Source organism: Haematobia irritans, chromosome 1 (assembly GCF_050003625.1).
Source record: "Haematobia irritans isolate KBUSLIRL chromosome 1, ASM5000362v1, whole genome shotgun sequence".
NCBI lineage: Eukaryota > Metazoa > Arthropoda > Insecta > Diptera > Muscidae > Haematobia > Haematobia irritans.
In genome coordinates, this window is record NC_134397.1 from 245676090 (window position 1) to 245692897 (window position 16808).

Consider the following 16808-nt stretch of genomic DNA (forward strand, 5'->3'; position numbering starts at 1 on the left):
GAAGAATGTAAGCCTACATTGAGCCAGACAACACGTTCAAAACAAAAGGTAGCTTAAATATAATGATTAAAATGCAAGCAATTGCTTTTCTTTAGCTCCTGAAGGAAAAAGAGAAGACAACACAGAGGATAGTTTTGTGCATTGTAAGCTGTATTAAATCTTTGTGAAAATGTATATAACCCAAGAGAAAATACCAGAGATTGGCGACCAACTGACGGAATCATCTTTGGGCTTATTTTGGTTCATCATTAAGGCCTCTAAGGTAAGGAGATCAATTAAAATTTAACGATATGATGAAATTTTAAGGGAATTTACCAATTCTGAGTTGTAAACTATAAAAAATTATGTTATTTTGGCATAAGGCAGGCGGGTCTATGGGCTAATGAAAACCGAAAGAAAATAAGCTTAAATGGAGATGGTAACAAGAGAAACAAATTTTTTTTTTGAAAAAAGACAAAAATGCAGCAGAGAATGCTGTGCTAAATTTTCAGAAGAGGAGGATATGCTAAGAATAACTTATTTCTCCACAACATGTCCTCAATAACTTTTTTTTATACATCCCAGAACTATAGTTTTTGGAAAACCCTTTGCTGGTAAGCTTCGATTTCTCCTGAAAAATTAGAAACATTTTGTAGAAATTTTTGTTTTTACAAAAATTATTTAAAATGTATTATGTCCCCAAACATAGCTATTTTCAAAAACCTCCATAAACTCAACTTGCACTTTATATAATTTTTCAACACATAATTTCAATAGTTTGTTCAATCTGCAATATGTTCCCAAAATCTATTTTACCTAAAAATTTTCTTACGATCTCAAAATGAAGCAATGTCCCCAAACTGTGTAGTAGATCCAAAAACAAAATTTTATATATCCCAGAACTATAGTTTTTGGAAAACCCCTTGGTGCTGGTAAGCTTCGATTTCTCCTGAAAAATTAGAAACATTTTGTAGAAATTTGTGTTTTTACAAAAATTATTTAAAATTTATTATGTCCCCAAACATAGCTATTTCCAAAAACCTCCTATTTGAGTCCATAAACTCAACTTGCGATTTACATAATATTCCAAGACATAATTGCAATAGTTTGTTCAATCTGCAATATGTTCCCAAAATCTATTTTACCTAAAAATTTTCTTACGATCTCAAAATGAAGCAATGTCCCCAAAATGTGTAGTAGATCCAAAAACAAAATTTTATATATCCCAGAACTGTAGTTTTTGGAAAACCCCTTGGTGCTGCTAAGCTTCGATTTCTCCTGAAAAATTAGAAACATTTTGTAGAAATATTTGTTTTTACAAAAATTATTTAAAATGTATTATATCCCCAAACATAGCTATTTCCAAAAACCCCCTATTTGAGTCCATAAACTCAACTTGCACTTTACATAATATTCCAAGACATAATTGCAATAGTTTGTTCAGTCTACAATATGCTCCCAAAATCAATTTTACCTAAAAATTTTCTTACGATCTCAAAATGAAGCAATGTCCCCAAACTGTGTAGTAGATCCAAAAACAAAATTATTTGAAAATTTCTCAAATTGAAGCATAGGCTCAAACTGTAATGGTTTCTAAAACAAAGAGATTTGGAAACCTAATGACAATATTTTACAAAAACAATAATTAAAAAGTTTATCCTTCTTGTCATGTCCCCAAACATACGTTTTTACAAATCCACTATACCATTGCTTAAACTCAACTTACTCTTTGCCCCATTGCAATCTACTCCTCAACCAGTAACATGTCCTCAAACTATATTTTAGCTAAAATTTTTATTATGTTCTCAAATTGCAGCATGTCCCCAAACTGTGGTAGTTCTTAAATAATTTGAAAAATCCTCTTTATAACAGAAAATTGGTGATAATTTTTTATTAATAAAATGTGCAGTTTGTTTTTAGGTTTTTCTCAAATAAAATATTTTTTTAAAAATATTTTTTCTACTGCTTAACCTATAACATGTCCCCAAACTTTATTTTAGCTAAAATTTCTATAGCCAAATTAAATTAAATTAAAATTTCAATAATCTTAAATAATGAATATTAAAATTTTATAATTATTAATATTAATTATATTTTAACTTTAAGATTATTAATATTAAATATTATTTTTATTTTATTATAACATAATAATAAAATTGAGGATCAATTATAAAAAAAATTCCTTAATGTACACACCGCAATTCAAACAAAATAAAACGCCTTTCGGATATGCTACATTTTCCATTTTTTTTTTAAATTTTCTTAATATTTTATCACCGCAGTTTATTTCATTACTTAATTAAATGTTTTTTTTTAACTTTTAACTGAAATAATTTTCGAATTCTATCTCTACCTATACATTCTGATTTACAGTTACCTAACCTACGTCTTCGCTTTCCCAATCCTGGGTTAAGTATGGCCTTAGTTACAAAACAGAGTATCTCGAAACTATGTCAAGGTAAGGTTTTGAACTTCAGTTGTTTTACAAATTGTTCGAAAACTACATTAAAACAAAACAATTGTGTTGGAAAGCCATAAACCTAGGCCAAACCAAAAAAAATTAAAACCAAGATTCAATGCTTGACTTACACATAGCCGGACGTGTGTTTGAAGCCAATCGACGGTCTGAGATTTTTGTTTTGGGATTGATGCAGTTTCAATTTGTTTGTTGTGTTTTTTATTTTTTTTTGTTTCAAAAATACATTTGGTTTATTGTTGCTCCTACTTTTGTGATACTTTATAATTAAACGCAATTATTGAACCGGGCAAAACAGACGAATTGCCAGATAGCTAAGCGCATAAGCGGCAGCAGCGGTGTTGGTGGTGGCGGCGGCGACAGCAATTGCTTTAGCTGGCCGGCAGCTGCAACAAAAACACAAACCAATATAGCTAACATGAGGAGTTTCGCACCGCAATGAGAGAAGCATTGTTGTGTGGCATTCACTTGAACTGTAAGGGATATGCAAAACACCGGCAACAACACCAACAATTCGTAAAAAAGGCCAAAACTACAACAACAACACCACATACAGAATATCAAGCTCAAAGCATGAAACAATGAAAACATTTTGAGAATTTATGTGTTTTAGCCTTAAAACTTAAAAATGAGCAACAACAACAACATCACCACCATCAGCGCCAACCATTCAACTTAGACTCTAGTAAGCCGGTTAGCCAGGCCAGCCAGTCATTTTGATGCCGAGAACAAAAGCATTGAAAGTTTTTTTTTTCAAGACTTAAGGGGGGAATTTTAGCATTACTTGAAGTACTACACATTGTTTTCTTTAATTTGAATTCATTAAAAATTGTTTCTTTTTTTGTTTGTTTGTATTTTTTGTCGACGTCATCGTCATTGCCCCGTTGTTGTTTCAAGTTTATATAGTTTGTATTATAAAACTTTGTTTCTTTCGTAGTTTCCTTGGATTAATGTAGAGGCGGTGGCGGTAGAATTGTTGCGTTTTATTTTTCTTTTTTTTTTGGTGTTTTTAGTTGTATGGTCAACAATAAAATATCCCCGTAAGGACATTGGTTTTGTCGTTGTCAAAGTTGACAAATGTTTTGTGATTGTTTGCAAAGATCTTTGTGAAATGTAAAAAAGGACTACAAAGGAGACCACCAACATGGTGGAGCCGCCCTAAGGGGGGGGAGGCGGAAAGGAGAAATAAAAATCATTATAATTGGCTGGAGATAAAATCTTTGTTTATCTTCTGATATTTCAAATATAAGAGGAAGTAACCATTGGTCCATATCAGCGAGTGTAATGGGACTATATTTTTAAAGTCTTTAATTGAAAAAATTAAAATAAAATATTTAATTAAAATTTTCTAGAGAAAAGTTTCGCAAAATTTTATTTTTATAGAAAATTATGTCAAAATTTTATTTCTATAGAAAATTTTATCAAAATTCTATTTCTATAGAAAATTTTGTCAAAATTTTATTCCTATAAAATAAATTTGTCAAAATTTTATTTCTATAAAATAAATTTGCCAAAATTTTATTTCTATAGAAAATTTTGTAAAAATTTTATTTCTATAGAATATTTTGTCAATATTTTATTTCTATAGAAAATGTTGTCAAAATTTTTTTTCTATAGACAATTTTCGCAAAATTTTATTTCTATAGAAAATTTTGTAAAAATTATATTTCTATAGAAAATTTTGTCAACATTTTATTTCTATACAAAGTTTGTCAAAATTTTATATCTATAGAAAATTTTTGCAAAATTCTATTTCTCTAGAAAATTTTGTCAAAATTTTATTTCTATAGAAAATTTTGTCAAAATTTTATTTCTAAAGAAAATTTTTGCAAAATTTTATTTCTATAGAAAATTTTGTCAAACTTTTATTCCTATAGAAAATTTTGTCAAAATTTTGTCAAAATTTTATTTCTATGGAAAATTTTGTCAATATTTTTTTTCTATAGAAAATGTTGTCAATATTTTATTTCTATAGAAAATTTTATCAAAATTTTATTTCTATAGAAAATTTTATCAAAATTTTATTTCTATAGAAAATGTTGTCAATATTTTATTTCTATAGAAAATTTTATCAAAATTTTATTTCTATAGAAAATTTTGTCGAAATTTTATTTCTATAGAAAATTTTGTCAACATTTCAATTCTATAGAAAATTTTAGCAAAATTTTATTTCTATAGAAAATTTTGTCAATATTTTATTTCTATAGAAAATTTTGTCAAAATTTTATTTCTATAGAAAGTTTTGTAAAAATTTTATTTCTATAGAAAATTTTGTAAAAAAAAATATTTCTATAGAAAATTTTGTCAAAATTTTATTTCTATAGAAAATTTGTGCAAAATTTTATTTCTATAGAAAATTTTTGAAAAAATTTATTTCTATAGAAAATTTTTGAAAAAATTTATTTCTATAGAAAATTTTTGAAAAAATTTATTTCTATAGAAAATTGTTGCAAAATTTTAGTACTATAGGAAATTGTGTCATAATTTTATTTCTATAGAAAATTTTATCAAAATTTTATTTCTATAGAAAATGTTGTCAAAATTTTATTTTTATAGAAAATTTTTGCAAAATTCTATTTCTTTAGAAAATTGTTACAAAATGTTATTTGTATAAAAAATTTTCGCAAAATTTTATTTCTATAAAAAATTTTTGTCAACATTTTATTTCTATAGAAAATTTTGCCAATATTTTTTTTTTTTTTATCGAAAATTTTGTAAAAAATTTTATTTCTATTCAAAATTTTTTCAAAAGATTATTTCTATAGGAATTTTTAGCAAAATTTTATTTCTATAGAAAATTTTGTCAAAATTTTATTCCCATAGAAAATTTTGTCAAAATTTTATGTCTATAGAAATTTTTTTTTGCAAAATTTTATTTCTATAGAAATTTTGTCAAAATTTTATGTTAAAAGAAAATTTGTGAAGCACCTCTCAGCTGGGAATATTTTGCAAAATCTACCAAAACATCCAGAATTCTACCAATCTACCCAAGAGTCGAAAATCTACCATGTTTGGTAGAATTCTACCAACTATGGCAGTCGTGTGTGCTACACTTTTATTTTAATATTAGGTATTAATTATTTTGATTTTTTTTGATTGCTGTAGCAAATTAAATTTTTAGCCAAAGTAAAATGAAAATCTAATTTATAATTTTAAAATTTACCTAAAATTAAATAAGTTTTGTATAAACCATATCTAGGCGATCATGTTTTGTAATGACGGCTATATATTTTTCCAGATATATAAATTTTTTTCTGTAATAAATTATTTTCGATTGAACAATTCTTCTTTAATAAGACGATGACTTTGGGATAGTCCTTGGGAAAGTTTAATTTGAATTGCTTAATTAGTTATTCGAATTATTCCATGTTTTTAATTACAGGGGTTATACCCCTTTTAAACAAGGGGAGCCATCCATAGCATTTTTTTCTAGAGACTAACTGGGGGTCATAGCCATATCCCTCATTGTCTTCTTAAATCCAAAAAAATATCCATCTAAAATATTTCATTTTTAATTTGTTGCATATTTTGTCAACACCAAGGGAGTTTTGGTAAAAAAAAAAAATACCTAAAAACCATAAAAAGGCTACGAAGGAAATTGTTTAAGCAAAAACGTTGGAGCAAAGAGCACCTGGGTCATTCCACAAGCGATGTAGTTAATTTTTCCTTTGTTGTTTTTTTTTTTTGCTGTTTTCTTGAATATATTCTTCAGAAAACATCACTACCAATACCAATGCTCACCTAGCTGACTAGCTAGTACAAGCAATACATTCAGTCAGTTAATACCTACAAAAATTGTCAACAGTCTTTCAATGTCCAGCTGTGAATTTCTTGGGAATTCCCTCATAAAAGACATGATCCAAGTATCAAAATACACACAACCAACAAACCTAACCAGACTCAGTCACTCATACATTTAGTAGTCGATGACTTTGGTAGGAGGATAGCAATGCCAACTACCAAAGTCAAGAAAGTGAGTGAGTGAGTAAGGGCTTGCCAAAGGAAATATGAATGATCTGGTGGATGATTCTGCCTATAAGAAAAATTCATGCCTCATTGACAGACCTTAAAGGTGGCTAAAAATATAAAATTTGTGGGTAACCTAAACCCAAATCATTGGGATTCTTGAAACAAAAAAAAAAAAAACAAAATAAAATAAAATGAAATGAAATAGGATGTGTTAGTGGTGGTTTGGAGTGGGGGGCTAGAGGCAGTTTAACCAAAGGTAGTCTTGGGGTCATATTAAAATAATCGATTTTTTATGCTAATCATATTGACTAAATCAATATATGCCCCTACCTTTAAGGTAAGGGACTAAAACAATCATAAAACAAGGCCTTTTAATAGACCAATATTCCCTCATCACAAAATTCCCCAAAAAACAAAAAACTACTGCATATCAAAATGATCGTTATGATTATTACTCTATGGAAAAAAGAAAGGAGTAATCTCATCGTAGCTAGGCACTATGATGATGTCTTAGCCACCATAAGATTGTCAACAAGAAGCTCTTATCACCACATAAACATTATGTTTGTATATCTGTCTGTCTGTCTGTCTGTCTGCCTTTCCCCATAACCCAAGTCCGTCTGCAAACCTTTTCCCTCGGCCTACGTTAACTACTACTACTATGTGATAATCAATTTTTGATTTCCATGATACGACCACATGATGGTCCATTGAATCAGGCGCCACCACCACCACCTAAACTAATCTGTAGTAAATATCATAGTTGTCCGTCCATCCATTTCTTTCATTCGTTCGTTCGTTCGTTTGTCTGTCCTTACCTTTTGTCATAAAATATGTAAGTAGATATGCTGAAATTAATTCCCACATATTTACTACTCTACTACAAATGAAGAACACACATAACTGGCCAAGATATCATCTATGCTTAGTCAGCAATCTAGACTTTTGGATGACTAGAGATCTTCCCATTCGAAAGTCTAGGGTTTGCTTTTTAGTTTTGTGTCTTGGAATTGAACTAAAGTTTAAAGCGGGAATTGAAGTTGAAGCTTTGCCACTTTGCCTTGCATTGACAAGTGTGGCAGCAGCATTTCAAATTGTCATCATTGTCAATGTCCTTCTCATGCCCATCATCGCTACTGACAGGGTAGGGATGTCGATATGGATATTACAAAACAATTTGACAATAGATGGGATTTAAGAGAAACAATTTTGAAATTGAAAAAAAATTAAAAATTCCTATCCAAAAAGAAGATTTGTTTATTATAGTGAAAAGTTGTAAAATATTTGGAATCTAAAATCGCTATGTTTAAGCAATAACCTAAACTCTTAGAACTAATTTAATTTAAATTAATTTAAATATTTTTTATATATGTAATTTTAGTTCCCATTTTGTTATTTTTATTTTATCAATAACTGTTTTATTAATTTTTATTTTATTTATTTAAATTTAACTAAATTTTAATATATTTTTTTTAGCTTTTTTGTAAAATTCTTACAAAAATTTATTTCAAATTAAAATAAAAATTCCTATTTAAGAGGAAGATTTTTTTTATTGCAATAAATGAAGCATAGGACTAGGCTCTAGTGAAAAGTTGTGAAATTTTTACTCTTTAAACTCTTAAATGTAATTTAATTTTATTTAATTTAATTCAAATATTTTTTTAAATATTTTTTTTTCAATTTTAGTTCACATTTTTTTATTTTATCAATAATGTTTTTATTTTTTTTATTTAAATTTAAATAAATTTTAAAATTAAATTAGAATTTTAATTTTAATATTTTTTATAAAATTTTTTATATTTTAGTTTAGTTTACATTTTGTCATTTTTATTTTATTAATAACTATTTTGTCGGTTTTATTTTATTTATTTAAATTTAAATGAATTTTCAATTTAGTTTTTTATTATTATTTTTTAGGGTTTTCAACTTCAGATTAAATTAATTATTTAACTTTTTTTAAATATAAATATAAATTTTAATTTATTTTTTTTTAGTTTTCTATCTTTTCCTTCCCTATAATTTTAATAGATGCCAACTCTGAAGATGATTAAAATTTTTATGGGCATATGTCTATCCACCCATCTATTCATAGGTTGAGGTTGTCTGTCCATTCAGTTATCCATTCACATAATTCTAAGTGTGTGACTGGGTGTTTTATGTATCTCCCTCTTCGTTGTTGGTTTTTTTTTTTTCTTAACTTCATTCGAGTTAATAATAATAATTTCTATAATTTCTTGGAAATATTATGACATTTGAGTATTGTCATGCTGGGGAGTTTATAGTCTTTTTCGGAGACAGCACAAATAAATTAAAAAATATATAAAATATATATAATAAAATATATAAAAAAAAACACACACACAAAATCAAAAGAAATAATGATGGATGGTTTCTTATTTCATTCAAATTTTCATTAGTTGAAATATCCTGGTTTTTAGCATTTTAGGGGTTATTAACCTCGACATCATGATTAAGGGTAGGTTTCTTTTCCCTTAATACCTTTAACTAAGTAAATGTAAAAAAAAAACAAACCCACTTACCAGTCTTCGTTTTGGCTTAATTAGTGGTCGGTTTTGACCATTCATTTTATAGTATAAACCACAGGCATTGCATAAATAGTGACCGGTACCATCACGTCGCCATAGTGGCGTTGAGGTTGCACCGCAGTTTACGCACTCACGTCCTTCTGCAAAAGATGAAATGAAAGCAGAATAGAAAAAGGGAAATAAATAAATAATAAAATTAAATTTATTTGTTTGAAAGAAAATCGAGTTTTTTTTAGAGAGATAGAGCACAACAACAATAGCATTTTTGGGTTAATATTAATTTTAAAGAATTAATATATATAGAAAACTTAAATCTATATTTTATATATAAGTGAAAAATTTTATTTTTAATACATTTTTTATTAGAATAAATATTCTAATAAAAATAAAGAATAAATATTCTAATAAACAATAGCATTTTTGGGTTAATATTAACTTTAAAGAATTAATATGTATAGAAAACTTAAATCTATATTTTATATATAAGTGAAAAATTTTATTTTTAATACATTTTTTTATTAGAATAAATATTCTAATAATTTTTACAAAATATATATAAATATATTAATTTTTGTTAAATAGTTTATTAAATCTATATATTAAATTTTGTAAAAATAATTTAATTTTTTTAGTAATTATATATGTTTTATATAAGTTCTTATAACCTATAGTATCTATAGTAAATGTTTATATTTTAAAATATATATGTATTTGTATAAATATATAAATATTTTGTTTAAATTTCTTTGTATTTATATTTTAATCTTGTCTTTACTATAAGATCAAAATGATTAAAATATAAACAAAAATTTTAGCCCTTAAAAATAAGTTTTTTCCAATTCTAAAAAAAAAAATATTTTTTTAAGTCTCCAAAATTCTTATTTTCTTTTTGCTTCTCATTTCCCTACTCTAAATATTTTTTTTAGATTTCTTAGTTTTTATATTTTAATCTTGTCTTTACCGTAAGATCGAAATCATTAAAAAATCAAAAATATATTTTTAAGCCCTTAAAAATAATTTTGTCTTCTCCCTTCCCCAATTCTAAAAAAAAGTCTCTAAAATTCTTTTTTTGTCATCATCTCATTTCCCTACTCTAATTTTTTTCTAGATTTCTTAGTTTTTATATTTTAATCTTGTATTTACTATAAGATCAAAATGATTAATAAATAGAAAAATAAAATTTAAGCCCTTAAAAATATTTTTTTCTTCTCCCTTCTCTAATTCTAAAAAAATAATAATTTTTTTAAGTCTCTAAAATTCTTCTTTTTTCTCTACTCTAATTTTTTTTAGATTTCTAATATTTTAATTTTGTATTTACTTTAGGATCAAAATGATTAAATAATAAAAAAATATACATAGTTTTAAGCCCTTCAAAATATTTTTTTTTCTCCCTTCTCTAACTCTAAAAATTTTAATTTTTTTTAAGTTTCTAAAATTTTTTTTTCTTCTTCTCATTTCCCTACTCTAAATATTTTTTTTTTTAATTTCTTAGTTTTTATATTTTAATCTTGTATTTACTATAAGATCAAAATGATTAAAAAATCAAAAAAAAATATATATTTTAAGCTCTTCAAAATATTTTTTTCTCCCTTCTCTAATTCTAAAAAAATAATAATTTTTTTAAGTCTCTAAAATTCTTTTTTTTTCTTCATCTCATTTCCCTACTTTAATTTTTTTTTAGATTTCTTAGTTTTTATATTTTAATTTTGGATTTACTTTAAGATCAAAATGATTAAATATTCAAAAAAAATATATATAGTTTTAAGCCTTTCAAAATATTTTTGTTTTCTCCCTTCACTAATTCTAAAAATTTTAATTTTTTAAGTTTCTAAAATTCTTTTTATTTTTTTTCTTCTCATTTCCCTACTCTAAATATTTTTTTTTAATTTATTAGTTTTTATATTTTATTCTTAAATTTACTATAAGGTCAAAATGATTAAAAAATCAAAAAAATATATATAGTTTAAGCCCTTCAAAATGATTAAATATTCAAAAAAAAATATATATATAGTTTTAAGCCTTTCAAAATATTTTTGTTTTCTCCCTTCACTAATTCTAAAAATTTTATTTTTCTAAGTTTCTAAAATTCTTTTTATTTTTTTTTCTTCTCATTTCCCTACTCTAAATATTTTTTTTAATTTATTAGTTTTTATATTTTATTCTTAAATTTACTATAAGGTCAAAATGATTAAAAAATCAAAAAAAAGATATATATATATAGTTTAAGCCCTTCAAAATATTTTTTTCTTCTCTCTTCCGTAATTCTAAAAAATAATAATTTTTTAAGTCTCTAAAATTCTTATTTTTTTTCTTCTTAATTCCCTACTCCAAATATTTTTTTTTTTAATTTCTTAGTTTTTATATTTTAATCTTGTATTTACTATAAGGTCAAAATGATGAAAATGAAAAAAATATATATTTTTAAGGCCTTAAAAATATATTTTATTCTTCTCCCTTCCGTAATTCTTAAAAATTTATTTTTTTTAAGTTTCTAAAATTCTTTTTATTTTTTTCCTTCTCATTTTCCTACTCTAAATATTTTTTTAGATTTCTTAATTTTTATGTTTTAATCTTGTATTTACTATAAGATCAAAATGATTAAACTATGAAAAAAAAAAATATTTTTAAGCCCTTCAAAATATTTTTTTCTTCTCTCTTCCCTAATTCTAAAAATTTTAATTTTTTTCAGTTTCTAAAATTCTTTTTATTTTTTTCCTTCTTCACATTTTCCTACTCTTCCCCTCTCAAACCACCAAAAGTTTTGTGTTATGTCTAATTTTGATAGCTAAAATTATAAGGTCATAATTTTCATGGAAGCGTAAATGATGTACATTTAGTTTTTATTTTTTAGTAGCTGTCCATCTGTCTGCTAGACAATCTTAGGTCAAGTAATGCCAAGTCATGTTAATAACTCTGCAATTACATGATATTTAACGGCCAGTCTAGTATTTTTTTTTTAATTTTTTCACTTTCAAAATTTTTAACCAAATTATTTGTTTGGATAAAAACAAAAACAAAGTGACCATAACAAAAAATCCTAATATATAGGGACAGTGATCATTAAGGGGGGAACATTTTAAATTAGTTTAAATTTCAATTTGGGATTTAGGTGGTGTTAGTTTTAATGAGAGTGTGTGTGTATGTGTTTTTCTGGTTTACCACATTTTTAAAAATTTTCAATTTTCTCGATGCATTTTTACGCAACGTTAACTTTAGGTCAAGAGTAAAATTAACATTCTAATTGGCCCCTTGGTTTTAAGGTTTCCGTTGATAATTTAGTTATTAAATATTTGGATAGAATCACCCAGCAAACATTAACATCAAATGGGGTTTTTTTAATTTCATACTAATTTCTTTTGGAAAACTATGAATTAAGATAGAAAAGTAGGTATGTGATCATTTCACACATAAAATAAAAAAAATTAGGAATAAAAAAAAAATAGGTGGAATATAACACCCCAATCAATTTTTCCCCAAATATGTGGAAATATCCAAACGTTTCCTCCTTTAGCTTCTGTATATTTGAAAATACGCCCCTGTTGGATTTATTGTGGGGGTGTGGAGACAAAACAAAACCAAAAAAAAAAAAAATAGAAAACACGTTAGTCACATACAGAGTAAGACACTTGTAATTTTCATTTTTATTTGAGTGGTATAAGTCTTGAGGTATGGGATAGCTAAACTAGTATTCCATGTACTTTGCTGACTAATGACCATTAAACAGTGGTGTCCAATGGTTGTTTAATGTGGAATATAAGTGCGTTCTTCTATTGTTTTATGTTGGTTTGGCTCGTAAAAACCAAAAACAAAAAAACAACTGAAGATATCTTCAAACAACCTTAACTACAAATATTGTATTTGGCAATCCAAAGAGTCCACTTATATTTAATTTCTTTTTTTTTTGTATTATGAGTAAGGCTTTCTTGGTTATTATTGGAGTTCTAGGTTTTAGTGGTTGTAACAATTCTCCTTTATTTTATAGATTTGCAATAATTTGTATAACTCGGACAAGGGACAAAAATACATATGGTTGTTTTCACTAGGGATGAACAGACCAGACGGACATATAAATTTTGATGATTCGACCATTGTAAAGCTTTCAACAAAATTAACAAGGAGCGAGAATGCGTGTTATGACTATGTCGTAAATTAAAGAAGGTATGTCACCAGGAATAGTAGGCCTCCCACTCCCCCAAAACCCAACGGGCCTTTAGAATTATGTTTTTGTTTGTATTGGGTTGTTAAGATTTTTATTTTGTGTGTGTGTGGTTATTTTAGTTTTAACCATGTGTTGATGGTCTTTGACAATAAAACCACAGTAACATATATTTTTTTTTCGTAATAATAAAAAACACGCACTAAACTGACACCACCCCTCAAAATTTTAATTTCTTTTATATGAGAATATAAAAATGGTGTTGAAAAGTAGGTTGGCTGGCTGGCTGATTTTTTGAACCTGAATATATAATTAGAAAATATCTGAGTGTCTTTTTGAAGCCCTTAAATAAAATTTTTATTAGCAATTTCATTTCATTGTTTTTTTTTCTCATTTGTTTTGTTAAAATTTAAATTAAGCAATACCTTTTTAATTTGGCATATGTATATCTACCTGTGTATGGTATATAATTTAGTGGAGCATTTTGTCTTTTACCATTGTTAACAAGATGCGACAATATAAATAGCCCACAAAAAAACCAACAATCAACAAAACATTGTATCAAACCCTCAGCCAAATAACTAAAAAAAAACAAAACTCTACACGAAAAAATCATCAAACAAAAGTCTTTAAATTCTTTGGAAACCCCCCCAAATGAAGAACATCGAAAAGCAGAAGAAACACGCCACCAACATGACAATAATAATGATGATGGTGATGATGATGAGGTTGATTCGTTGGTTTGTGGTCTGTGTTTCCAACACGAACTGAAAGTGACAAAGAGTGGGAAAACAAAAATACTAGCAGACAGACAGCCAGGGTTTTATACATTAATTTAGTTTTCGAAGGAGCTTAAACAGTTTAATTCCAAGAAGTTTCTTTTTTTTTTTTGTTCGAAGGATAAACATTTTTTCAATTTAGTTTTGAGAAAAATTCAAATTAATTGGACTTTTTATATACCATGCAATTATAAGGCGCCAATGGACACAATCACCTGCCAAAATTGGAGAAAGTAAAGTTAGGATATAGTTGAAGGGAAAGAAAATTGAATGTCAAATCCTAGAACGCATATTAGCTTTAGTTTATATCAATGCTCTGGCAGTCCATTCATAGTATATCAACATTTTTGTTTAACCAAATAATCAACGGATTAAAACCGTATTCTTTATAGAAATTGTAATTTGTTTTTCTTTTCAATACTAATGACATAATAAATGGTGCAATAGAATTCCACAATAATGTTTTTCGCTTTTAAAAAGTACGTATTTCGATGAAAAAATATGATAGTAATAATAATGAGTGAAATAACAATGCAATTACGATTTCATATTATCGAAATAAATCATTATTGAAAATGACACCTAATGGAAAAGTTTTTAAATGGATTTTGCAAATATGATAAAGTATTAATAAAGGGGGCTATTAGATCATATTATGTATAATTGTAAAAATATATTTAGATAAAAATAATTAGCTAGAAGACTTAAGGCATGAACTTGGTTTCCCCAGAGATATACCGGTTATCTAAAAAAAACCGACTTTTTGAATTTATTAACTGCGATTGAATGTTAAAAGATATTTGAATTTAGTAAATGTCGTAAAATTGAAGACTAATGACACAAACTTAATTCCCCGAAGGAAGACTTAAGAAATGAACTTGATCTCTATAAAGGAGAGAACATATGGGACAATTCCTATACAACAGAATTGAGCAATGATCATTGATTGCTCATGGAATCTTCGTGAGCTATGAGAAACATTAAAGACTTAAGTAACAAACTTGGTCTTTCAATATGAAAGACTTAGACAACGAACTTGATTTCTACAAATGCTGTTCCTCAGTTCCTCAATATGAAAGACTTAAGAAATGAACTTGGTCTATAAATTAAATAGTCTCCAGGGGAAAATTATTTGTTAGAGAGGTTCACTCCCCTTCTCATAAAATATGATAAATATTAAAGACTGAAGAAATAAACTTGGTCTCTCAATATGAAAGACTTAGACAACGAACTTGATCTCTACTAATGAGAGATCACATGAGAAAATTCTATGCGAGAGAGGTTCTCCTTCTTTCTTCAAGGAATATGAAAAATATTAAAGACTTAAGGATCAAACTTTATTCCTCGGAATAAAAGACTTAGACAATGAACTCTACAAATAAAATGCTTAAGAAATTTGGATGATTTTTGTTGATATTATTAAACCCAAGAAACTTTTTATGGTTCCCAATGGGAATGACTTAGGTTGGTTGATTGGACTTGATGTTTAATAAATAATTTTAATATTTAATATTTTTTGTTCTATGCAAAATTGAAACACATATTCTAAATATATTCTGAAATACGAATTTCAAGAGAAATTTCTTAAGAAATTAATTATTCTTAAATAGAATATTTAAATCATTGGATTACTATTATATCTTTAAGTCTATTGCCATGGACCTTCCATTTCCTTTTATTACCCCTCTTCAAAAAACCTAACACCGAATGTCACGATTTTTTAACTCTAAATGTTATTTGGTTTTACTTTGAAATGGACCAGGGCCAATAAATCAGTGCGTTAATGATGTTTGTTTATAGGCTTCCCAATTTTCGTTAATGTTATTGTTGCTGCTGATGATGGTGTTGTTTTTACGATTTTTTTCCTGTTGTTGTTGTTGTTATCGTTGACTACAGCCAAAACAATAACAACAATTTGTATAAACTCTCGCACGCTTGTGCTGTAAACTGTTATGGCCAAAAATTCAAAGAAGCAGAACCATGAAAACCTTTAGAAAGGTTGCTGTTGATAATGATGATGCTGTTATACTGCTATATGACTGGGGTTATGCAAGTCAAGCAAAGCGATGACACAACAAGAATTTGTTGTATATTGGCCCCTTAAGTATGTTCACGATGACCTTTTTAAATAGCCTCATGCATAAGGCCAACTAAATACACAGAACGGGAGATAGGGTACTTTTGGTTTTGGCTTAAAAAACAAACCATCTCTGCTTGTATATACAAAACTATTAATAAGCATCATCAAAGCATGTAGGGTGAATTCTCTATCTGTGGAGTTCTTAGTCGTCTTTTTTGAGATCTTTTTTACGATCATTAAGGATTTTTGTTTTGATTTCAATTAGCCTCGTTCGAAGTGGCAGAAGGACAGCATCCTTTATTGTTTACAGTAATGATGCTGCACAGACTACAAGACATTTCAGGACAGACATATAAGTTAGGGCCATAGGCGATGACCATAGGCCCGCCTGTAGTTGGTGACAGTTCCCTGTGACGATTTTTGTTTTACGTTTTTTTTTGTTTGTTTCGTTTGAGTCCAAGGGTTTTTACTACGTAAAATGTCTGACAGCATAGGTGGTGGTTGTAGTTTTGGCTGACAGACTCCCATAGCAGCAGGTTTTCCTTTTTGTCTGTCTGTGGTCAGGTCTTTATGATTTAGTGTTTATATCTAACTGTAGTTTTGAGTTTTACTATATGGCAATCTGTCTGTCCCTCTTTCAACAGGCGTCGTATGTTCAACCATCTGAATGTAAAAAGGCCTTCTTGGAGTTTCGATTTTTTTCTTATTGTCGTTTATCGTTTTTTTACGTTTGTGTTGTTGTAGTTATTTCTTCTTCATCTTCAGTGATTTTTGATTGTGCTGGTTCATAGGTAAACACTATGATATGCTGCCATTCGCCTTC

General features: G+C 27.0%; 1 protein-coding gene across 2 annotated transcripts in view; it reads right to left on the reverse strand.

Annotated features, from left to right (window-relative positions):
• Window positions 1-16808, reverse strand: part of grn (GATA binding protein grain) — a 123745-nt gene that overhangs the window by 39350 nt on the left and 67587 nt on the right. For both annotated transcript variants that reach the window (XM_075313420.1, XM_075313364.1), the window contains exon 5: window positions 8965-9110. In XM_075313420.1, coding sequence (XP_075169535.1) covers window positions 8965-9110 — 146 coding nt within the window. The remainder of the gene's footprint in view (window positions 1-8964; window positions 9111-16808) is intronic.